The 24939-nt window shown below is 36.9% G+C and overlaps 1 protein-coding gene across 1 annotated transcript; it reads right to left on the bottom strand.

Annotated features, from left to right (window-relative positions):
- Nucleotides 1–1516: 1516 nt before the first annotated feature.
- Nucleotides 1517–15859, bottom strand: LOC147080118 (uncharacterized). Its single transcript, XM_085946559.1, has 2 exons — nt 15256–15859; nt 1517–1551 (listed from the first exon to the last, which is right to left on the bottom strand). The coding sequence occupies exons 1-2, from the start codon at nt 15857–15859 to the stop codon at nt 1517–1519; spliced, it is 639 nt and encodes a 212-aa protein (XP_085802685.1).
- Nucleotides 15860–24939: the final 9080 nt, after the last annotated feature.

The raw sequence follows: 24939 nt of genomic DNA, 5'->3' as shown, positions 1-24939 counted from the left end.
GACTTAATAAAACGTTAAAAAAGTTTGTTGGGTGGTTCTACTTAACGTTCATTAAATATTTCATATAGAATAACTCACGCACTATATGAGAAAAAAAATAAAAAAGTATGCAAAATTGCGCACTAGCTATGCTACAAGCGATTTCACTACAAAATATTTTTTTAAACCCACCCAGTCAGGTTTTGCATACAAACTTTAAAATTAAATAGCGCGCTGAATATAGGTGAAAAAGCAAAACAAAATCGTGCACTAACGTTCACTACCAACGCACAAGTGTTTACAATTTAAATTTAAGGAAAAACACATGTTTAGTGACACAAGTATCCAGCATTTAGCTGGGTCACCCAAATTGAAATGCGAATAACCCCCTTAATGTGCGTGCACAAACGAAAAAAACGCGTGCACAAACGTGCACTAACGATGCACAAACGAATGCACTCGAAAAAAGTTGAAATTTCAACATTGGGTGACCCAACGTTTAGCTGGAACACCCAATTTGAAATTGGAATTTTTCGGTTATTATAGGTGCACAAACGAAAAAAAATCGTGCACAAACGTGCACTAACGATGCACAAACAAATGCACGCAAAAAAAGTTGGAGTTTTAACATTGGGTGTTCCAGGTAAATGGACCTTAAAAAACATAGCGACGAGGCAGCCGAAAAGTCACAACACTGAAGTTGCATCTGACAGGTTCCGCCGATTAAGGATGTTATAAAAAGATAATCCGATGTGATTACGAGGTTTTTTTTTTACCCAGCCGTCGTCGGGTCGAGTGTTAGTGTAAGCCCCCGGTGAACTTAGTAACCGGTGGGCTTACTTTAAATTCAGTGCACCGTTTAACCTAAAAGAACAATGTTGAAGAACTGTCATCATCCAGTTGAACTGCAAGTATTTTCTGTATCGTTCCTGTGATCTTTTGTATTTAGCATCCGGACATCGTGGCTAGTATTATGTTTCTATAGTTAGTTTACCATAGCTTCGTTCCAGTCTATTTAAATTTGATTAAATTCTAGTGTCCATAGTATTACCATGTCAGATGTATACACCATGTTGCCTTTCAAGAAATTATATTTATTTATTTATTATAACTACCTCCGTCTTTTATTTAACTGAGCTCATTCTTTATTTTTAGTTACATCTGACATTATCCCCTCCGGGGGTTGCATTTCTAGTATTTCTTATTTCAGAACCTTCTCGGCCATAAGTTTAAACCGTAAGTTATATTGTGGGAAGGCACGTGAGCGGCGTAAGGTATGGGGATCGAGACCCACTTCCTGAAACTAACTTCTCCTCGCTCTATCCGAATTCCCTTTCCCGTATTTTATAATTCCAATTGCCCCTTATTTATATATATATATATATATGATATCCCCTTGTAGATCCTATTTAGGTACCCTTAACAACATATCATATTAATATTCTGTAAAATTATACAAAGAATACGTGTGTATTTTTTTCTCGATTTTGACCAAATGTGGACTTATCGCTTTTTGGAATTAGATGCCTCAGTTACATCAATGAGCATCATTGGCAATTGCGTCCATTGTCTCTGCAAATGTTCAGTTGGTCGCATCAATGACAATTGACAATTTTCTTGATTGTCTCTAACACTAACAAGAGCGATTTTTGATTTCATGATCATTATATTATTTATTTTTAACTAATGAAATTAATTGACATTGTATGAATCTAGCAAAATTGTTTATAATGACCGATATAAATAATCATATCAATATTAACCTTATGAAGGTACTTAATAGAGGAGAGATAATAAAAAACAAGTTTGAATGTTATGTTTTATTTTTACAATTTACATTTTGTTTTCAGAATCGACCTCAATATCCAGCATGGCGGACGATTTGGAAAACATGTCTCCTGGAGAGTTACTCCATCTCGTTAAACACCGAAGATTATATTGAGGTAAAATATTTTAACTAAATTGTTACATTAGTTTAATTTATCTATTGCTTATCATAGGTACTTTCTTGCCATGTGACAGCCCCGGTAGTATTAAAATATTTTTCGAAATCTTTCTTTCTTATCATTGGCGGTCGAGTTCCGATTAGTCGTTGCTTCCTGCAGTCCTGTGACCTCAGTCCGAGCTCTATTAAACCCGTCTCAAGATTTTACCTATCAAGGTCATGAGAAGGAGTATAAGTATGTGTTGATTTGCGACGAAGAAAGTTGTGCAGCACACAGCAAGCTAATACAACTGTATTGATATTTTCTATATTCATGTTTATTGGAGCTTGAAAATGCGGAATCTAGCAGCTAAAATGCCAAAAACATTTTCTATAATTCGCCTGGCTCTTTATGTCCGATAATTATATATTCTTTTACTGTGATTTAATTGCCTTTGTGAATATAACTTTAAGAAATCGTTACGTAATGCAAAGGCTTCATCACCAATAAAAACAAATGGCAGTGCATCAGAATTAGCTGTAGATTTTTTTGGTGCAGGTATTTTCAATCTGCCTTCGTCTAAACGTTTGAAAAATTCAGATTTTCTAAGTACACCTCCATCAGAAATACGTCCATTTATTCCAACGTCAATATAAATAAATTCATAATTAGCATTCGCAATCGCCATCAAAACAATGCTGTGGAAATGTTTGTAATTATAAAAGTGGGAGCCGGCGCCTGCAGGTGGCACGATTGCAATTTGTTTCCCATCAACTGCGCCCAGGCAATTTGGAAATGGCCATTTACTATGAAATTCTTCTGCAATCGTCTCCATTTCTTCGTGCGTATCAGGGAACTGCAAAAAAAATAATCAATATTTTATTTACATATAGAATATACGCCTTCAACATCCACGTGGTCGACTACTCCAAGGTCGAATCTCAATACAGCACCAGAACCCCCATCGTTCAAACAAAAAAATCGAATGATAACGCCCACAAAGTGTTAGAATCAATCACCGACAAACTAAGCAAGACTGAAGATGAGTTTGATATGTTTGGAAAAATGATGGCCATGAAATTGCGAAAGATGTCACAGGGACAAAGATTGCTGGCCGAGAAGCTGATGCATGAAGTTGCCTTTACGGGACAAACTGACAAAATAACGTTTTGTTTTTTATGCCTATAAACCTTAAGGCTTAAGCGATACAACAGATGGTAAGTTTTGAGTTATGTTAGCATACCTATATTATTATGTGACCTCGTATTTAGAAATCAAATTCCATGCTTGCTTTTCAAAGAATATGACTAGTATGTATTATAACACATCCTACAGTAACAATTAAGTAGCTTGCTTACAGCCTATATGGAGAGTCCTGGCTAGGTACAGAATTCTGATGGTCTATTGAATATTTAGCATGTCAACGATGGCCTTATTTGTGACTCAATATATAGATACCTATCTCAAGTTCATCTTGTTTTTCATTCTTATGCCGTTGCCGTCCGTGATTTATATACCTAGGTAAAACAATTCACTAAACGTTCACTTTATAAGACCAACCGATGTCTACTTATTAATAATATATTTGTAAATTTGCCCAACTTTATTAAATGACGTATAATATAATACAAACCTTGAAATATTCTCCTTTCAAAACGTCAATGATGACTTGGCAAGTTTCAGGAATTATCTTTCCCAGAGTTTGTCTTCCAATCGCAGTTCTATAATGTAAGTCGGTGAACGTTCCGCCGGCAGCCAAAAATCGCAGGGTTGCACATAATCTATCGTGAGGAGAAGTAGCTTCCCTCATAATAGTATTTTTTATATGAATGGGGAGACCAAATTAAGCAGCTCCAAGTAGGTATATATCGTCCGACATTCGCAAATAATTGCGGAAATAGTTGGGTTGCAAACGCAATTCTCTTATTAAATTGGTGTGGGATAATGTTGTTCTTTTCCATATCCAATGTTTCACCCGTATTTGTGTACCCTTTGCTTCGTTATTAAATTATCTGCCACCCAAAAACCCAAAAAACACAAGACGTCGGTATCATTAAACGCCATCACGATTTAACTGTCAAATTTACGTAGGTATATCTATGCTGTCAAAGTCGACGGCTTGTGGCGTCATATTAATAATATACCTCGTTTCGTTAAACGCCCGTTAGCCAGTAGCAGAACGTTGAAAAATCTGAAGACTTATTGTCCTCGGACTTTTGGCTCGTCAATGGAGCGCTGGCAGTAGATGACCACATTGGATTGTAGAGCCAGTGGAAAAAATACAAGCACAAATATTCTTTCCAAAGAAAAACCATAATAGTGGAACAATTTAACCCTGATCATCCGCAGATACGATTTCTAGTGCGCATGAATTACACGACTGAATTTGATTATTGTTGGAGTTATTATTTCCGACTTCATTTGCATCAAACCTATTGCATTGCGTTAGGTACGAATAACTTGTGTTCTGTCAAAACTATCATACTAGCCTTTACTGTGACAAATAATTTTATGCATGTATATTTTGCAGAATGGCATTCGAACGAGCATTGGCATTGGACAATTTATGTGTTGGCGTATTAGGTAGTTGGTCTCTTCATTTTTAAGTTGAATCTTCAACATCCCGAACTAACATTAGTAGATTGATATATTAGTATTTTGTAATTGTGATCATTATCGTCACAACTACAAAATTTAAGAGAAAGCTGACAGGATGGAATAGAGTATAGTTAAAGTTAAAAGAGCATTAGACATAAGCAAGGGCCATGGATTACCTGATCTTTTCAAGCTGAACAATAATTACTTCCGCAACCTCGCAACTGACAACTGTAAAATTAATTTAGAAAACAAGAAGGATTTACACGGCTGAAGGCGCGTGCAATCTATGGTTAAAGATGTACATAATAAAGTCCTGGGCGCCACACGATCTTGAAACCGTGAAAGATTATAATTATTTAACAGTGTGGAATAAAGTGGGAACAATAAATAAAAGAGCAATTTATATACTTGACAGAAACTATATTATCGTCAAAGCAAGAAATTAGAATTACATTAAAAGGTTATTAAGCGGGTCGATATTGAAATTTGGAAATACTAAAATAAATGCGAGCAGCTAAGTTTGAAAAGAAACATTGGAAGAGTAGTGAATCAAATAATAGTAGTTTTAAAATACAAAACTGGAACGACAAGAGGCTTCAAGCACTGCGGCTGCAATCGTACTCCGTTACGTGACGTCTATTATAAATGTTGGGTAAAACACAAGCGGAGCACGACTATACTCGACGACAGTCAGAATCAAAAAGCCACGTTGCTGCGTTCGCACCTTGCGACCTCCGTTGCGGCCGGAAATTCCATCAGCGACCTCTGTGCAATCGCGTACGCTCCATCGACGTCACCATAGATATTCGTCGGGGTTGCCAGAGGTATGAAAGTTAGTTATGTTCATTTTGAACATAACGAGATGTAGTTGTCATTATGTTATCCAAGATCTACTTCATTAACTCAAAGAACCCTATGGTCCTGAAACACCTGGCAAACCATTTTTTCTTCAAGAAGGTAGGTATCCTATAAATTGAAAACTTATATATGAAATTCCTTGTAATCAATTACAACGTCCCATTGTGAGCACTAATCATTTTGAAATACTATTTCTTTTGCTCCAATCTGTCCTCTGTTTACAAGTGATATAATTCAAACTCAGCAATCGAAATATAGATATATGAATAATCACACAAATTCTCAAACAGAACTTTAAAAAAGTGTCAACAACAGGCCGCCATTTTTATTATTATTTACAAATAATGCATTAAATACTGTCAACGGAGATAATATCAACTTCTCCACAGATAATCATTCTTCTTCTTCTTATTGTGTCATCCCCTAGCGGAGGTCGGCCACCATCAAGGCGATCTTATCGTTGTCGTCTGCTACCCGGAACAGTTCGGTGGAGCTGCACTCGTACCAATCAACGTATCAACTATATTAAAACATTATGGAATCGCTAGTATTGTACTTTTAGTCAGTGCTTTTTATCTAGAGATGCTCTGTGACAATTTCTTTTAAATTTAATTGGATGTTGTAATAAATATCACCTGTGATAGAATCTATTTTATTACCTAATGGTATTGACCGTATGTACTACTTAAATATTTAAAAATCGTCAAGCTAAAAAACAGTATTAAAATACAAACCTTCTAAATAATCTCTGTATATTCTCAAGAAAACATGAAGAAATTATATGTATATGTCTGATTAATTACCTACATAATGTAAATATTGAGAAGTAAATTTCTTTTATATGCACATATTTCTCTGTGTGAAATTTATGAGAAAAAGAATTCTTTCTACATACATTTTAATATAGAAAGATCTCATTGCTCCATCTATCTAATAATTATAACAGTAATTCTATCTCCATGTCTTTCCGCTTCATTCAGCTGGGTGAAAAGTTTTCTCAGTTCAGTTCATTCAGTTGTCTTGCAAATTGATTTCAGGATTACAATAAAGTTCAATATCTGGCTCTGCGTCCATAACACGGAGAATGAGATTTTGCATGTGGAAAGCTGTTACTATCTTGCACGGGAGACCGCGACCAGGCCACGTAGTATGCGCCTTCTGAATGTGTCCTACCCAATTTGGCCTCGGGCAGATGTATACTTATCGAGGGGATTCAGAGAATGTATGTATATTTTATATCATACTAGGGAGTACCCGGCATGCGTTGCAATGCCACCCAAAGAAAGAAAGTGTTTGTGTTTTAATTCTGTTCATTGAAGTGCTTATGGTTACACAGTATTTTTTGTTTTTCCGTCTAGTGCGTATACGAATAAATCAAAAGATTTTCCAATGCGTTATGCTACATATAACTGTCCATGTGAGAAGCATGGATTTTCCAAATTTGGTATAGGAACGCATACGAATAGAAAAAGCGAGCAATTGCTGACTATCGATAATGGCCGTGTTCCTGTCGACGAATCGAATGGATTGATTTCGTTTCCGCTGAATTTTTGCAATTTCGTCTCAACGAAGGACGACCTCATCAACAAAGTGTTTCCGAACATCATTGATAACCACAAAAATCACAATTGTTGAACGAGCAATTCTTGCGACAAAGAACAAAGATGTGGATCACTTAAACTTCACAATTCAAAATCAAATCGTTGGTCCACTGCATTCCTTCAAATCTATCGACCGTGTAACAAACGAAGACGAAGCAACCAACTATCCAACTGAATTTTTAAATTATTCTTTGGACTGCCTGGCTTGCCACCTCTGAAACAACCAAAAATATGTAACGGAACGCGTTTGGTGGTCAGAAATCTCATGGGCAATGTGATTCACGCGACGATAATCAAAAGAATGTTCGAAGGTGAGGAAGTTCTCATTCCAAGAATTCCGATGATCCCAATCGATATGCCATTCGAGTTTAAACGAATTCAATTTCCGATTCATCTTGCATTCGCCTTGACGATCAACAAATCACAAGGCCAATCCTTGAGTGTTTGTGGCCTGAATCTAGAAAATGAATGTTTCTCTCACGGTCTATTGTACATAGCATGTTCACGTGTCGGCAAACCACCCGGTTTGTTCGTTCTCGCACCTGACAACAAAATGAAAAATGTCGTACTTATATCACAAGGTGCTTCAATGAAGGGAATCGATCCGAGTGCAACCCAACCGCAAATACTTTAACAGAAAGTAGTGCAACAATGCTACGCGAATCATTTCGATTCGCTTCAATAAAGTAAATGCCTTGCTGCCACGTGAATTACATTCATTTCAATGTAATATGCTTACGGGCCTTCAAAATTGTGTTTTTGCTAATTGCTTTTTAAATGCAAATTAACACGTTAATTAAAAAAATAATTAAAAGAGCTCGTAAACATTGGGTTAAAATACTTTTCATTTTGATTTAATTTTTGTACATTCATTGAACTTAATTCATTTTGAGTACTTATTCATTTTAACTTGATAAAAAACTGAATTTAATGCAGCTAAGAAGATAACATAAGATTTCTTGATTCTGAGGCGGTACGAAGTTTGCCGGGTCAGCTAGTAAATATATAGATTTGTATAGGCGTACAGTTTAAAACATTTTTTTACTGACCCTACATTCCGATATGAATCTCAGCTGCCCCATGAAGAGGTCTCATAACTAGGGCCCGGATTTATATGCTAGTGCATGTTTTGTTAGGGTGTATGCGCAGCTATGGTAGTCGTACAGAAATCCGTTTCGAAAGACGCAGAATCTAAAACTAAAATTTTATTGTGCATATAAATGCATATTAGAGACGTTAGAGCATAGTTGACATATTAGTGCATATTTCATTAATAAATGCATATTTTAGGGCTTTTGCATTTATAATTTTATCAAAACATAACTAAATCAGGTAGATGCACTAGCATTTTTAATGGCATTCCCAAGCATTTCATTGATTTATCAGAAAAAGTGAAGTCAACTCAGGCACCTTTATTTAAATTTTGTGCTATCACATCTGTGAGATCATTTTCCGCATATAAACAAAATACTGACAGATATGTGGAAAATTTAATGCCATAGAATATTGACTTATTTTTTCGGACAAAAATACAGCAAATAGTATTTAGATTTAAATAGTATAATAGAAATAGTATTTTAGTGTGTCGTTTTTGTTTTTTTTAAGTTGTGTTTAGTTTCTATAGTTTACATTTACATTTTGCATTTCTTGTTCAATTATTTGAAAACAAACTATTTTGAAAATTGTAATTGATTAACTTTATATTGATTATTTGTGTTTTTATGTTATTGTTTTATATTGCTTAGGATTATTAATTTGTTATTCGATTTTTTATCGGTAATATTGGGTGAAATAGGTATTTATAATATTTTTTTCATAAAAATGACAATTTTTAACAGCATATTTATTTGGTTTTAGTGCATATTTCAATGATTTTAAGTGCATATGTGAATGCATATAATAATGTTTTTTGTTGCATATAAATCCGCTCCCTACTCATAACACATATTTTTCACAAGAAATAGAGAATGGTTTGCTCAACCTATTGGGTCCACACCATAGACTATAGATACATCTAGACGCCACCCGTTGCATTGCTAAATGAAGCTGCGTGCCGTGGTTTGGTTTGTGGGCGAGCGAACGCATTCGTCTACAAATGTTAGAGACCATAGACCATTTCGCTAGTGCTCGCACTAGACGCTCAGAATTAAAATATAATTTTCTATTTTTTTTACGTTATATAGTATTTTTAAGCGGTCAAAATGCAACCATTAGGTAAAGATATCCATAATTTAAGTTATTTTAAAGAAACGCTAGGTCACTGCTGTTAAAATATATAATAATATATTGACTGGTAAAGTACTCAGCTGGTATGCCACAGATCTAGGGTTGATTACCATGCCATGTTCTAACGTTTTTATCAAGGTTTGTTTCTGAAGCTGTTTCGAGTTATGTAATAAAATATTGAAGAATGTTACATTCTATTATTACATCTTAAAGAAACTATAATTTAATTTAAACTATTAAAAAGTACTATGTATTATGTCAATACGAAAATTCGAGGAGATCCTTATGTCATCTATGAATCAAAATTTGCATGTATGCAATAGAATATGAGCTGGTATGCACCACATATGAAAATTGCTTTACAACAGTTGTTTTGTTCACACAATAAGCTTTTTACTAAGACATCATCACCCGGGGTCGATCCACTGTTGGATGAAGGCTTCCCCTAGCTTCCTCCATTTTTCTCGGTCCATAGTTCTTTACTGCCATATAAATCCTTCTTGGTCGTTCACTCATGGCTGAGGATCAAGACCACTTTTTAATTTTTAGTTTTTTGAGTTTATTCTTAATTTTTTATCAAGTATGAGGACTGATATTTATGTTCAAGTTTATATAATGAGCGAATTTAAATAATTCATGCAAAGACAATGGAAAACAAATTAAGTTGTTTTATTGTTTTCAATATTTACTAATTTTAATTTAATACGATATTTATAAATGACTTAGCATTGGTAATAAAAAATGCTATGTTTTTATTGTTCGCTGATAACTTGAAACTCTTTTTGGAATCGTCAGCTCCAACTTGATATAGATAATATATTAGATTGGGGCAGGCGTAATGAACTACAATTCAATATTGAAAAATAAAAATTTTAAATTATAAATATTTATGCTTTATGTCTTCGACAGCCCTGATGAAATAAATGTGAAATATGAGTCGGATCGAGTCATAGAGCAAATTTATTGACACAAACAACTTTGACACGACCTTTTTTTATTAACTAGTAGACCAGATATTATGGACCACATGTTAAAAAATCATATTTTCAATTCTCAAGGCCAATTCTGTCGAACGTGCACTAACGATGCACATACGAATGCACTCAAAAAAAGTTAAAATTTCAACATTGGGTGACCCAACGTTTTGCTCGAACAACCAATTTGAAATTGGAATTTTTCGTTTATTATAGGTGCACAAACGAAAAAAAAAGCGCACTAACGATGCACAAACAAATGTACCCAAAAAAGTTTTAACATTGGGTGTTCCACGTAAATGTACCGGTTGTTTACCAATATGATCCATAATAAAAATAATTAAGTTATTAGAATACAATTAGGTATGCATATTTTTGAAAAATGCAATATATTTTAATGCAACGATATTTTCTTCAAAAGATAATTAAAATTGGAATGACATTTATATTTATTTTGTATATAGGAAATACCTTGCAGGCACTTAACTCTTCCTAATAATATTTGCATAGGTATTATGATTTTTTTCTTTTTCTCTGTTTCTCCAGATGGTGCAACGTATGCTTGTAGTTCTGGTAGGTATTATGTTAGGAGAAAAGTGTTCTTTTAAACTTCAAACTTCATATTATGCTCTTCAGAATCGATATCAAATGAAGTTTTGTAGGTACTTTAAAAAGTTATTGCCTCTGACGGCTTCGACAATTGTTTCACGCAAATGGTTTTCTTCTGAATGTGTGTGTTTATCAGTTCTTAAACAACGTACTTACCTACTTACATATCTGTTTAGATTTATATTTAAACTCATCACAATTATGAGTTTTAAATGCCATATTTGTTAAGGTACATTCAAAATAAGATTCATCACACGCAAATAGTTTTTCTCCTATTTCGTTTTATGAGCGTTAAGATAATGTTGTGGAGAGCCTCAAAGAGAGAGAGCTCAGAGAGTCAATTTATTTAAAAGGCTATTCACCATTTTTAACTTAACATGTGTTTGAAGATTATTCCATCGCGAGCATCCAAATGAACATACATTGCATTTATAAGATTTTTCACGTGTATGTTCTATATAATATGTATATATTCATTTCATGTCTTTTAAGACAACAAAGTACCACGCATTTATATGAATATACATTGCATTTATAAGACTTTTCACCAGAATTGGTCATTTTATGGCTTTTAAGATGACTGAGTTGCGAGCATCTATATGAGCATACATTGCATTTATAAGGTTTTTCACCATCCACCAAAAATGGCCGTGCGGCTTAAGTGTTGGCATATTGCGTCAAGGGTCCCATGTTCTAATCCTCGGTCTGGCAAGTACGCATATTATTCGCGAGAATCTATATGAAAATACATTGCATTTATTAGATTTTTCTTCAGAATGTGTCATTGTATGTATTTTTAAACTTTAATTCTCGAGCATTTATATGAACACAAATCGCATTTGTGAGGATGTACACCAGTTTTATCATTCCATATATTTTAAGACTAAAATGTATTTTTAAATGACATTTATTTGATAACATTTCAAATCACAATCATCACACGCAACTGGTTTTTTTTCCTGAATGTGTAAGATTATTAGTTCTTAAACAACGTATACAATACGTTGCTGCCAAATGTTCGTAAGTCGATAGTTTAGGTATTTTGAGTTTACCACCGATAAGATGTCTATACTTATATAGGTACGTTTGCTAGAAAAAAAATCAAGATCATCCGATTTTAAAGAACATTGTTTTTTTTGGCTATTCATTATGTTGATAAAAATACGTAACTCTTGATTTTTCAATTTCCCACCATCAAAAGACTGTAAAGATGTTTACAATATTGATCTAGATAAAAATCTAACCAATGAAACGCAGTGGTAAAATCTTTGTAATACTATTTATTACCTAACATTTTTATTATTTTTCAATAGTTGAGCTAAAAGTTAGGACTTCCGAAATAAGTTTGTTAATATTATGGTAAAATGGCATAGAAATTACATTATTTTCAACAGAAGGTAGATGGAAGAAATATCAGAAACATATTAAAATTACATAAACTTATTCAATGAAAGAACTTATGAACTTACACATTCAGGAGAAAAACCATTTGCGTGTGATGAATGTGATTTCCAATATAATCAAATATGTAATTTAAAAATACCTAGTAAGCTTAAAACATATGGAATGGCAATACTGATGAAAAACCTAAAAAATGCGATGAATGTTCATATAGATGCTGGCAAATTAGTTGTCTTCTCCTCTCTTCTTGGTTGTATACTCATGGCTGAGAATCTTGACTACTTAAAAATTTTGTCATCCTTTGAGCAACCAAGACTTTCAAGCCTTCTCAACCTTCCGCTTCTCGCAAAGCAGAGTGAATGGTGCCAGCAGTACTCGTAAAAAAACATGAAATAACACATTGTAATGAAGAACCTAAATGTGATCAGTGTACATACAGATGCTCGCTAGTTTAAAAATACATAAGATGACATAAAATAGTGTTCAAAAACCTTATAAAATCAATAAAATAAAACTTAACAGAGCACACCCTCATAAATGCGATTGGTTTGTGTTTATATAGATGCTCGCGAATTAATGTTTTACAAGACAAACAATGACACATTCTGATAAAAAATGTAATAAATTCAATGTACGTTCATATAGATTCTCGCGACGTGGTAGTCTTTAAATACCTACATATTATGACACATTTTGTTTTCGACCATGTCCATTACTTATAAATGATCTTATATCTTACAAAAAGGGGAATGAGTGGATAAGGAAGCAGAGAAGGGTTTGCGATGTAATAGAGTTTATTAAAAGCCTTAAATGGAGATGGGCTGGACACGAAGCTCGAACAAGAGACAATCGTTGGACAAATCTACTCATCCAGTGGTATCCAAGAAGTCCGTCCGCAATGTAGACTTAGAGCCGTTGGATCGATGAAATGATAAAGTTCTGCGGAAGTACGTGGCAACGCAATGCACAGGACCGAGAGAAATGGAAGCAGCTTGAAGAGGCGTTCATCCAGCAGTGGATAGATTCAGGCTAATGATGATGATGATTATTTATATTACAATATTGTTTACTATATTAAACTTATCAGTGACGTCCCGTGGGGGTAGGCAGATTGATCGTCGCTTGGGGGCGGCAGTTACCCAGAGGGCGGCAAGTCGAGGAGAATCATTAGGTATACATAGAAAACTACCTAAACTTAGTAATAACGGAAATATATTTCCATTAAAAAATTCAGCTCACTGGTTGGAAAAAAATATATTAATTAGGTAGATGGTACTATAAAAGTTTTAACAGGGCTTTATTTTCTGTCGGGTGTGCGATGTCTAGTTTACTTCCGTTGTTATTGGATGTCACGTTCTTGGTGAACAGCAATGATACGTGCATACCTAATTTAAAATTTATCCAAATATGTTTGCCAGTCACTCGAGTTTTGGTAGTTTTCAGGTACATTTTTAAATGTGCCTACCTTTCTGAAACCGTAGACTCGCAATATTGTCTATTGAAGCAGAGATGACATTTAAATTAGATTTTGTGGTATACCTATATCTTGTTAGTAATGTATCCACACAACACATTTCTTAAGATATTGGAGTCATGAAAGGATGATAAAAAGTATTGTATAAAAAATGTGGCGGCATTTTGGCACTGCTTAGGGGCGGCATTTTGTCTAGGAACGTCACTGAAACTTATGTATTTTCAAGATTGAACGTACACAATATTAATAAAAATGTCTTAAATATGTAGTATAAATTATACTTACTAAATTTATTTTTGACCGATTTTATTAATGTTATTTGTATATATAAAAAATATATATAAACCATGGAAAAAATGCCAATCTCGGGACTAGTCCAGGGATCCCGGGTTTGTCAAATTCTAATCCTCTCTGTAATCTTTAAAAACTTCCTCCACGACACTACCGGTCGACCTTTAATATACTTCGTTGTAGTATGCTTGCGCTTACCTTTTTTTTCTAGATGCCTTCATGGATACCTCGCATTTACTATCGAGGTTTCTTAAGGACTTTGGCACGCAAACTACTCTACTTGATGCTAGTCAAATGAAAATTGTGCCGGCTGAGAGAATATGCCTTATTGAAAACTGTTCTTCTACCCGCATCGGGTATTGCTAATTTAAATTCGGCCAGGGCCTATGAAACCGCCTTGCAAAAACCCTGGAAAATTCTTAGTAGCGCAAGGCGGAGGTGATTCTGATGAATATTTTGTCGTATTCATTGGGAACTGAGGACTGCGATTTGTAGTCGAGTTTTTTTTCCCGTGGTAAAAGAAATGTCGCATAGGACTGATATTTTGAGCATATACTTATCCTATCTTATATGATTACAGTCACTGGATCTGAAAGGCATGAATCGTCTTTACATGTCACCATTTATTATTTTTATTCTTTTTATTACATCAATACAGAAATTAAAAAGTGCATCTCTTCCGGCCTCGTTTGCCATGGTCCCCAAAAGGTCTCAAATGTCCGCATCTGCCATCTGTAATAAAAAGTTCAGGTTGTGCCGCTCCTTGCTAAAGATTTGACAATCTAGGAGTAAATGTAGGACGTCCTGGTCGCTTCCGTCGTCGCATGAACACTTTCCATCAGATGTTATTTTAAGCCGGTGCAGGTATGCTCGCATGACTCCGTGACCTGTAAGAATCTGAGTCATCTCAAAACACAGCCCCTTATGCACCCTGACGTCTCGTGCTGCTAAAATGGAAGGTAAAAACTTTCGGGTCAACTCCCCTGTCGATGAGTTTATGTATCGTGAGTTCCATTCGTTTTTCACCATATCTGAAATTGTAATTTTCGCGTAGCTCAGAGGAAATTTGTCATAAGCTATCGCGGTCTTGGGTTCAGAGCCACCATGCCGAGCCAATTTGTCAGCTCTTTCATTTCCTTCTATCCCGGTGTGTCCCCTTATCCACTTGAAGTGCACCTCGGGGTGGCGCCGTCTCAGTATTGCGGACTCGCTGTGAATAGAAAAGACAATCGGATTAGTAGACAAGGGATCTCCAGTTGGTTGGATTGAGCTTTTGGAGTCCGAATAAATACAAATACTATGGTTTTCGGTGAGCTTACGTTGGATTGGATCTGAGCCTGCCCACTCCAGAGCGCAATGGATGGCATAGAGTTCGGCCTGCATTACCGTACAATAGCTGGCAAGGCGGTACTTACGAGCCGCTATCTCACCGCCATTAATGTATGCCACAAACCCTGCACCAGTACCGCCATCAATTTTGCTCCCATCCGTGAAAATCGGCATGTTATTGCATTCGTTGCTTTCCAACGTTGCAGGATAAGAAACCACTTCAGAAAATAGTCTAGCCGGGTGTGGCAGCCTTCTATAGTCCACCGGTTTTTCGTAAAGCCTGTCATCAGGCAGAAAACCTGGAAGGCCCTCCTCGCCCTTTTTAGCTCTGTAAATGAGAGCGATTTGTTTTAAACGTAAATCTAGAGGCATAAGTCCTGCTAGAGCTTGCGTTGAACTGAGCGAAGCCGTTCGGTAAGCTCTGCATATTCGTATCGCTAGTGCTCGCTGAACCGTATTGAGTTTTTTTGCTATGTTTTTCCGTTTGGCAGCTTCATACCATATGCTGGCCGCATACGTGATCATAGGCTCAATAGCACAAGTGTAGAGAATTCGAAGAGCTTCAGAAGATACACCCCATGTGGGTTTGGCCATTCTTGCTAGTTTGAGCGAAGTCACCGCTGCTCTTTTGCAGATGCTGTCCGCGTGCTTTGACCAATTTAGTTTGTCATCGATTACTACCCCCAAAAGTTTAAAATTCCTAGAAAAAGATAGAGGTTGCCCATTCATCACCAGCGAAGGCGGAGAGACGCGCCTCCTAGTAAAGAATAAGGCCTTCGTTTTCTCCGCGGAGAAAGTCAGTTTGACCTTCCTTCCCCAGGCCTCGACGCTCTCCAGCACGCTGTTAGTCATGGTTTCTAGAGAACCAAGTTCAAGAATACACTATCAGGAAACACATAGAGAGAAGATCGTCGAGAACTATGTTCCACAGTACAGGGCCGCAAGACGAACCTTGTATGCATCCCTTTGATGTCTCTTTGGTAGCAGATGCTCCAGCATATTCGACGAAGACTTCTCAGTCGGATAGATAGTTTTTGATGAGCCTGAAAATGTTAGCGGGACAATTTTTAGATTTCAACTGTTGAAGAAGATATGGCCACCATGCGTTGTCAAACGCGCCTTTGATATCAAAAGATACCGCCACTACGAGCTGACCATCGCGGTTAGCCCCCCTGATTCTATCAATTGCTGCATGAAGCGCGTCTTCAGTACTCTTTTGAGCGGTGAAACCGTACTGGTATTCGCTGAGCAGATGTTTAGTCTGAAGTTTCCAGGAAACTCGATTAATAAATAATTTTTCGAGTACTTTACCGAACACGGGCAGCAATCCGATGGGCCGATTTGACGAGACGTTAGCGTAGTCGTCCTTTCCCGGGTTGGGAATGACCACCACTCTAGCTACCTTCCAGATTTTTGGAAAATGACCAATTCGCAAACAAGCATTATAAATAGCGACAACTATGCTAGGAACAGTTAAGAATGAATTGAGACAGATATCCGCCGTGAAGCTGTCGTGTCCCGGAGCTTTAGCTGGATTGAACAGCCTCATTGTTCTTTCGACCTCCTCGAGAGTGAAGTTCTCGTCGTCATCTTCCTCTGAAGGAATCGAGGCGGCATTTCGGATCAATGTCTGTTGCTCCGTTTCGTTTGTAATAATGTCTTCTGGAAAAAAATACGCAAGAAGAGCCTCTGCAGATTCGAGAGCCGAAGAGGTCATGCGACCGTTGATTGTCAGAGTTTCAGGGGGTTTGAACGCCTTACTTTTGAGCAATCTCTGAAGACTAGACCATACATTCTCTTTTCCCTGAGCCGAGCAATGGCTCTTCCAGCTTTCTAATTTCGCTTCCGCAATCGCAGTTTCATACTTATTCTTTTCGGCTTCAAAAATCTGTTGAGTTAACGGCCGTCGAATCACGCCTGAATTTCAAAATTTTGTCCTTGCTACTCTAAAAGCCGTCTTCAGTGTATCCAGTTTCGGACTCCACCATGGATTACTTTTTCTTTGGAATCCTTCGCCCGAAGAGCGCACCATCGTGCTCTCGCATGCCGACTCGTTCGCTAATGACCATTCTTTGACAATGTTTTCGAGCTCATGTGCGTCTGTGACGCTATCCAAACTATCTACAGTGATACCGCGATCCTGAATCTGGGAAATAAGTGCAAGCCCAAAATCTATCCAGTTAGCCTTGGACGTCTTAAACAAACCTGGTCGCTGTTGATTGACATTTGAAGTTTTGTCTGCAGCGTAGCTATCTGCGGCCTGTAATGAAAAAACAATCGCATTGTGGTCGGATCCCAACGCTGCATCACGACTAACTTAATAATTTTCAACTCTGGTGAGCAGAGCGTTGGAACACGCAGTAATATCAATATAGCTTTCCAGCTTACGAGTTCCTCTGATCGTTTCAAACGTTGGGACATTACCCTCGTTTAATACGTTCAGGTCGTGCTGTGCTAAAAAATCTGACACGGCTGTGCCTCTGCTATCAGTACGTCGACTGCCCCACCAGATGCTCTTTTCGTTTACGTCGCCTCCGAGTAACAGCCTGTAACCCTTTGAAGTGTTCATTAGCCTGCTCATGCTGGTCAGCGATTCATCGATGTGCACCGAAGGCGCACAGTACAGTGATCCGACCGTAGCGTTTCTCCTAAGTACCTAGTCGAGTTCTACAACAGTGCAACTATATGAGCTAAACTCGGAAAGTAAAATGCAGTGGGTTAGAGATGACGTTCGACGCACAAGAATAGCTGCCTTCACTGGATACAGACTGCTCGGCTTCTGAAAAATGATACCTGAAAAAAGCAACGAACGGATTTGACCCGTGTTGCCAGTGTACGGTTCCTGGATTAAAGCCAGGTCCACGTTATTAGATTCCATATACCTGATGAAAGAGACTGTGGCGACCACGCACCGTGCAAGATTCGCTTGTGCAACTTTTAGGTGTATAGCCATTATTGGTTTCCGAAGTCAGTTGCGGAAGTAGACTTGGCTTCTTGTTGGCGGTGCAATATGCATGCGCGCGATAGAGGGCTGTGACCCGTCGGAGCCGTCAGATGGAGCCGCCTATTTTTCCGGACGCAGTTGACGCATGTCAACTTTCCCTTTTTGGGACATTCCGCAATTTTGTGGTCCCCCCCACATCCCCGACACGCAAAAGCTTCCTTGCAAGTATGGCCAGTATGCCCATACCCCAAGCATTTCGTGCAATGCACAACACTAGAGCATGGTTGCACTCGAGCCCGCCGGAAACCAACGTTCAGGCCACTAACTTCCACCATCTGATGATACAAGGAGGACTCCACCTCGAGAATGTAATTAGATTTGCCCTGGATGCGACCTTTTGTTTTGAACACAACCCTGAAGGAATCGTTCGGTGACGTTCTGATAAAGGCATTTTCATAACTTAGTGCATTTATCAATTTTTCCCCATCAAAATTTTCCTCAATACCCTTTAGGACAACCCTCGGCCTTTTCAGTGAGTTGACCGATGCGGTGAGAACCTCCGAGATGCTGACAGCGTCCACTAGTCTCCGGGAGTCGTCCTCGCTCATGACTTTGACGATGCACTTGTCGTGAGTCGCCCTCGCCAATGACACGACAGCGATCCCTAGACCGGAGACGTCCACCGTTTCTCTGATACATTTTTCGACCTCTTCGCTCGTCTTATTATTGTCTTTGCTTGTTAAAATAACAGCATGACGTGAACGAAATTTCCCCGATGCAGCTGCAGTCGAAGCCGGGAACTCCAAGACAGGTGTAACCTCAGGCTTCCCAGAAGATCGTGTAGCCCCGGAAACTTCCGCAAAGGAACGCTTTGCCGGTACGGGTCTATTGGGAATGACAGTTTCGGGTTTTGCGGAACTGGCTGAATGCGGCTGTGCTGGCCGCAGCGAAATGTTGCTAGCACCACGCGAATTTTTAGGGGTAAGGATTTGCGGTGACAGTTCACTCTCCATGTGCGCAGGTGCTTCGCTAAAGATTCTTGTGACAGGTCGGCGATCAATTGAGAGCTGCGTTGTGTGCCGCTTTTCTTGATTGAGCACATCTCTGGTCGCCTCAGCACGCGCCTTAGATTTGATGAGGGCGCTCTCAAGCTCACGTTTTTCCAGCTCTGCAGCCTGACACGCGAGCCTGATTACGCCCAGACTATTCGATATCGACTCCTTCGCTAACCGACTGACATTTTTGAGGGCTTCCAGTTCTGCGGAAGCCTTCGTGACCTCTGTCATGATAGTCACCAAAAACGTAACGGCTGTCACGGTCACTGCCGTCAGAGACGGAGGCGTCTTTTGACAAGTGGAATTAATCGTTGAGCCCTCGGCAGATTTGGCAGGCGATTTTTTACCCATTTTAGAACAAAGACGTTAGGTACCTACTTCTACCTTCTACTTACTAAATTTATTTCAAAATAAGCAATTGGATCAAATCAGTTTGGCAACGCTGCGATTTAGGGTAGGTAGACAGACGTTACTAAAAGTTATTAGAGCATACGTTGGTAGGTACTATTAATTATTACAAGTTACTAGTATTGCTAACTCAATTCCCTCAGAACATCACAATGGCAATAATTGTCGTAGACAATAAGTACCACCAAACAGATATGTTTTGAAATGAAGAATATAAAACCAATTTGTTTCAGGATATTGTTATTATATAGGTAAAAAAAGGTTGATTGAAGGGCTGAAGTTCTGAGAATTTTTGTGAATAGATTAATTTTTTGAAGGCTGCGAGGTTGTTCAGTTGACGATTAGTTTTGTAGGTAGGTATGTATGGAATAATTATTTATCGGGCGGTCGGATCGTGCTTTCTAGAATTAAATTGATAGGTATATGGTTATATATTATATAAATAAAGTAAAGGCTGATGCTATGTTTGAAGGGGCTTTAAGTTACATTATAGTGTTGGATATTTTGTGACCTACCTACTGAAAACCTGTGGTACAGGACTAGGTATGTACCTACTGAATTAATTTATTTTAAAATTTAATTTGGATTGAATTTGTGTTTGAAAGGGCTAGGCGAGTGCTGTTTAGTATAAAGTTCTGATAACGAGTTATAGTTTTAGAAAATTATGCTGATGGAGCTCAATAATTCATAGTACCTATACTGATTGCAATGGAATTATTTAAGAGCGAATTGGTAATAGAATAGAGTAGAATTTACCGTTTGCGTACGGATAATATTCTTACTGTGATAGCTATGTGCGGGCGGTAGGTATGGTATTCTATCAAGGTAACGTATTGTATGCTATCGGTAATGAGTTGGACTTGCTTCGTTTTTAATTATTTTTTCAAGTTAGGTCAATTAAGTGGTTTTACAGAGATAATTAGTATACTAATTGTAATGAAATGATTTTAGTGAGATAAATTGAGACTGTAATTTATGAACTTTAGGTATTAAATAGTGATTAATTTAAGGTAATGGTTCTATGATGCAATTTTATTGTTTGTTAGATTACTTAGCTTTCGATCCCGTGCATCCTGGGAGGCGATCTCTGGAGACTCCGCGAGAACTGGAGCAATTTACACGGGCAAGCCGGAAATTATAGAACGCTCTGTCATATATTGCTTACACGATGAGCGCGTCTCCTTATTTCAGACCTAACCGGGAGCCGCTCCTGGGCTCGCAGCAATCTCGCGAGAACGTTCTTCAGGATGCACGGTATTCGCGGCAATATAAATGAAGCGAAAGCCGAACACAAAAGTCGAATATTTTAAAACAAACTTTTCAACTCAGAGCGAGGCGGCTGGATTCAAATGGTTATCGGCTAGAGAGCAAATTCAGGTAGAGAAATAAAATTCGGGTCGGAGCGATTTGCGAATACGTGTGTACGGTCCGAGCGCTAGGAAGCAAGTCCATTGCGCTTACCTTACGCAACCGGTCATACCGCTTCATTCGTGAATCGCCCTCCTGGACGATCGAGCGTTGACAATCTCCAGTTGCTTTGACAGAGCGTTCTTAAATCTCCTGGTGCACAGTTCAGCCATCTCAATTTCAGCCGTGCAGGTCTTCTATTGCCCTCGGGGGTTCATACATAACCCGCCATGCTGGTATATCCTCCGGCATTGTGCGGAATGTCTTACATATATATATCTTTTCTTCTTATGTCAGAATCCGGTTGGCTTGAAGAACAGACTAGCCAGGTTTAAATTCGGATGAGGCATCCTCAGAATGTGGCCTGGTACTCAAAGCTCAGTATACAGTTACTCTGAGCCTTAGTAAAGTGCCTAAGTCTAAGACGTTGACAACATGGCACAGAAATGTACAAATGGACGTGAAATCAGTAAGGTGAGTCGGGGTAAGTGTGACTTTGGGGTAAGTGTAGCTACTAAGATATCTCAGTATCTACTACAAATTGGATGATGCCATCTATGGAAAGGTGATAGCAAAATCACCGATTTATAAAAATAATCAGAAATGGTGTCGATACCATGTTTTTTGAGGTGACTACATGGAATTTTGTCCAGACGACATTTTGAAGTCGACGAGTGAGATGGTAGCTGTTACTAAAATATTTTTTTAAACATGGAAATCTACACATTGTGGTTGTAAAAATTGGTGAGTATATGTGTTTTGATACGCTGCTTCACGTGGTGCTATCGTTTTACTGAATTATAAGCATTTGAAACCTTTAATCGAGTAGACACACTTCCCCCACGAAAGTAAACACGTGGGGTTAGTGTGCCTTTGTATTGTGTCACACTTCCCCCATATATTTTGTATGAATTTGCAAAGTCAATATTTTAACTAGTGATGGGACATGACGCATTATTTATATCGATCGAAGTATCGAAGATCGAACATGTTCGTAATTGAAATAGAATGTTTATATGAATGCGAATGAAAAATAATGTCCCAATAGAAAAGAAAATAAAGCCATTGCAAGACAAAACTAACATGCAGAAGAAGGTATTGAAACCGATAAAGGTACACCAAAACAAAAAAAAACACGAACCCATGTCAACAGAAGAAGATTTGTCATGGACATCAAGTGACGAAAGCGAAGATAATATGCAAGACTATATTAATAATTTGCTCGGCGATGAGGAAAACGATCCTTCAATTAATTGTCTGATCAGTTTGATGATACTGCAGTTGCATCTAATTCAGAAATGTTAGAGATTGGAAAGTGGATTGTAGTACAATTTGCTACAAAAAAAACTGTGAAACATTTTGTCGGAGTTATAATAAAACTTGAGCAAGATGACAGAATTCTGACAAAGTTTGCTCGAAAACTTAAGACGATTAAAAAAGAAAACGAAATTATGTTTTCATTTCCAAGAGTAGAAGACATTTACGAAGTGAAACAAGAGGATGTCATCTGCATATCGCCTCAACCATCAACTGGACGAAGAGGCGAAATAATTTTCAAAACAAAAATCTCTGGTTACAATATTCAGTAGGTACCTAGTCATGCAATTTCAAATATTGCAATTCGAAATAATTAAGTTAGAATAAATCGTTTTGTAAGTAAGCACTTAACTTGAATTGTAAGTACAGTAAAAACGAAAGAATGATTTGAGAATGAGACCCAAAACGTTACTAGAGTTTTAATGTTTTTGTGTATTAATTATTATTTTTTTCTTTTATATCTTACTCTCTATTTGTAGGTATCCACATTTTATGTTTGCTGATTGTTATTTAAATTTGTAATAATACGAAAATAATCATGTTAGGTGTAATAAATTTCATCAATTGTTTGTTAATGCTCACTGTTTCGAGCTAAAAAATAATATTTTACCCTGTTAATTCTTGGTGAAGCTATTATAACATTTCAAATTTAAAAAATGTGTAACCTATTTGTAAATAATCAGAACTGGTTTCGTTAATTGAGCGTTTTCAACGAAAATGTATTAAATATCTTCCAGTTTTTTTATAATAAACACCTACTGATCTATTTTATTATTTGTAATATTTTCCATTATACTTACATATTATGTATATGTATATGTATACGGTAATAAAATGTATGTCGCAAACATAATTATATTGTTAAATTTAGTAAATACTTCGACTTACATTTATTTTTTCTCCAAGAAAAATAACCACAGAACGCCTTTTGCTATTTCCTCGTGCGTCATTGCTACAATGCAAATTTCATAACACTCTAAAATCATACATGTTAATTTCAAAAGCCCTTAAAATGGTAGGTTAGTTTCAAAGTCTCCTAAAATAAAAATCATTTGATTTTTAATTTATTCTCTTAGTAAAATAATATTTAAAAAGTGAGTAAAATATATTAAATAGGTATAATACTCTTTATAATGTATAAATCAAATAATAAATACCTACATAGTGTTTACGTATTCAATAGATATGCCCTTTTCTCATTTTTATCAAAACTATCTAAAATCGTTTCATGTCGTGTCATGTAAGTACTGACTATTTTTAGGGTTGCTCTGCATTCCTGTATTGTATACTTTGTATTTGTGCTCTTTCGAGACAAATAAAATTATAAGTCAATCTTCAAAAGCCTTTGATTCATTTACCTACCACTCCTGTTGCTGAGATAACCACATTAAATAATTAAGTACCTACCTAATAAAAAACGTAATTTTTGTTTCGGGACATCACTAGCTCTACATACATTAGTATGACACACTTACCCCAAAAAAAATGATATACTTAGATCATTTTTGTTGAAAATCTATACAAAATCTTTAATTTAAGAGTCAATATCCATTAAATGATATATTACCTTTCTATGCATGTAATACGTTATGGTTTTGAAGAACTTTTGGAACAATGGTGAATTTAGTTACACTTACCCCAATGATCGTGTTGATCACGATATTTTATAACAAAAGCTTTGTACATTTGGCGCGTCATATAGTATAATGTGTTTTTTTGCTTTTTATTTGAAAAATCTTCGTCAATTTGTTGATTACCATGGGAATGAATAGCGGATTTTTAGAACAAAATCTGGTGTTCCTCAAGGTTCAAATCTTGGCCCAATTTTGTTTTTAATATTTTTTGATGATAATTATTGTCAAAGTTATAACCAATTCTTCTTGTTTGCTATTCGCAGATGATCTTAAACTTTTTCGAACTATTGAAACCCCACTATGCTGTGCGATCATGCAGTCTGACCTAGATGCTATCTCGCAATGGTCTATATTGAATAAACTTGAATTCGCTACCTCCAAATGTAATATTATTTCATTCAGTCGTTCAAGGCACACCTTATTATTCCCATACACATTGTCTGGTACAATAATGAGTAGGGTAACGGAGATAAAAGATTTGGGTGTATTGTATGATGCAAAGTTCACTTTCAATCAGCATATTCTTAACATCAGTACTAGATCTAGCAAAATGCTTGGTTTTGTTATAAGGGTTTCAAAATCATTCGAAAACGTCCGAGTGCTACGTACATTATACGTATCATTTGTGTTGAGTATTATTGAATATGCCAGCATAATTTGGAGTCCTAATAGGTCCATCCACATAATTAAGTTGGATCGAGTCCACAATAGATTTCTTAGATTTCTCTACTTAAGAACATACGGGTTCTTTCCTTATGATAATGACAATAAAATAAATTTCCCGACTCGTTTTCTTCTGGGTATGCTATCAATGAAATCCCTGTCTACCCGAAGAGTGATTGTTCTTTTAAAGCATTTCTTTTTACTTCTTCGTGGGTTCATTTACAATCCGCATATACTGGCAAATAT

Source organism: Rhyacophila brunnea, unplaced genomic scaffold, assembly GCF_057557595.1.
Source record: "Rhyacophila brunnea isolate RB1 unplaced genomic scaffold, BYU_Rbru_1.0 scaffold_1, whole genome shotgun sequence".
NCBI lineage: Eukaryota > Metazoa > Arthropoda > Insecta > Trichoptera > Rhyacophilidae > Rhyacophila > Rhyacophila brunnea.
This window is presented reverse-complemented; position numbering and strand designations above follow the sequence as displayed.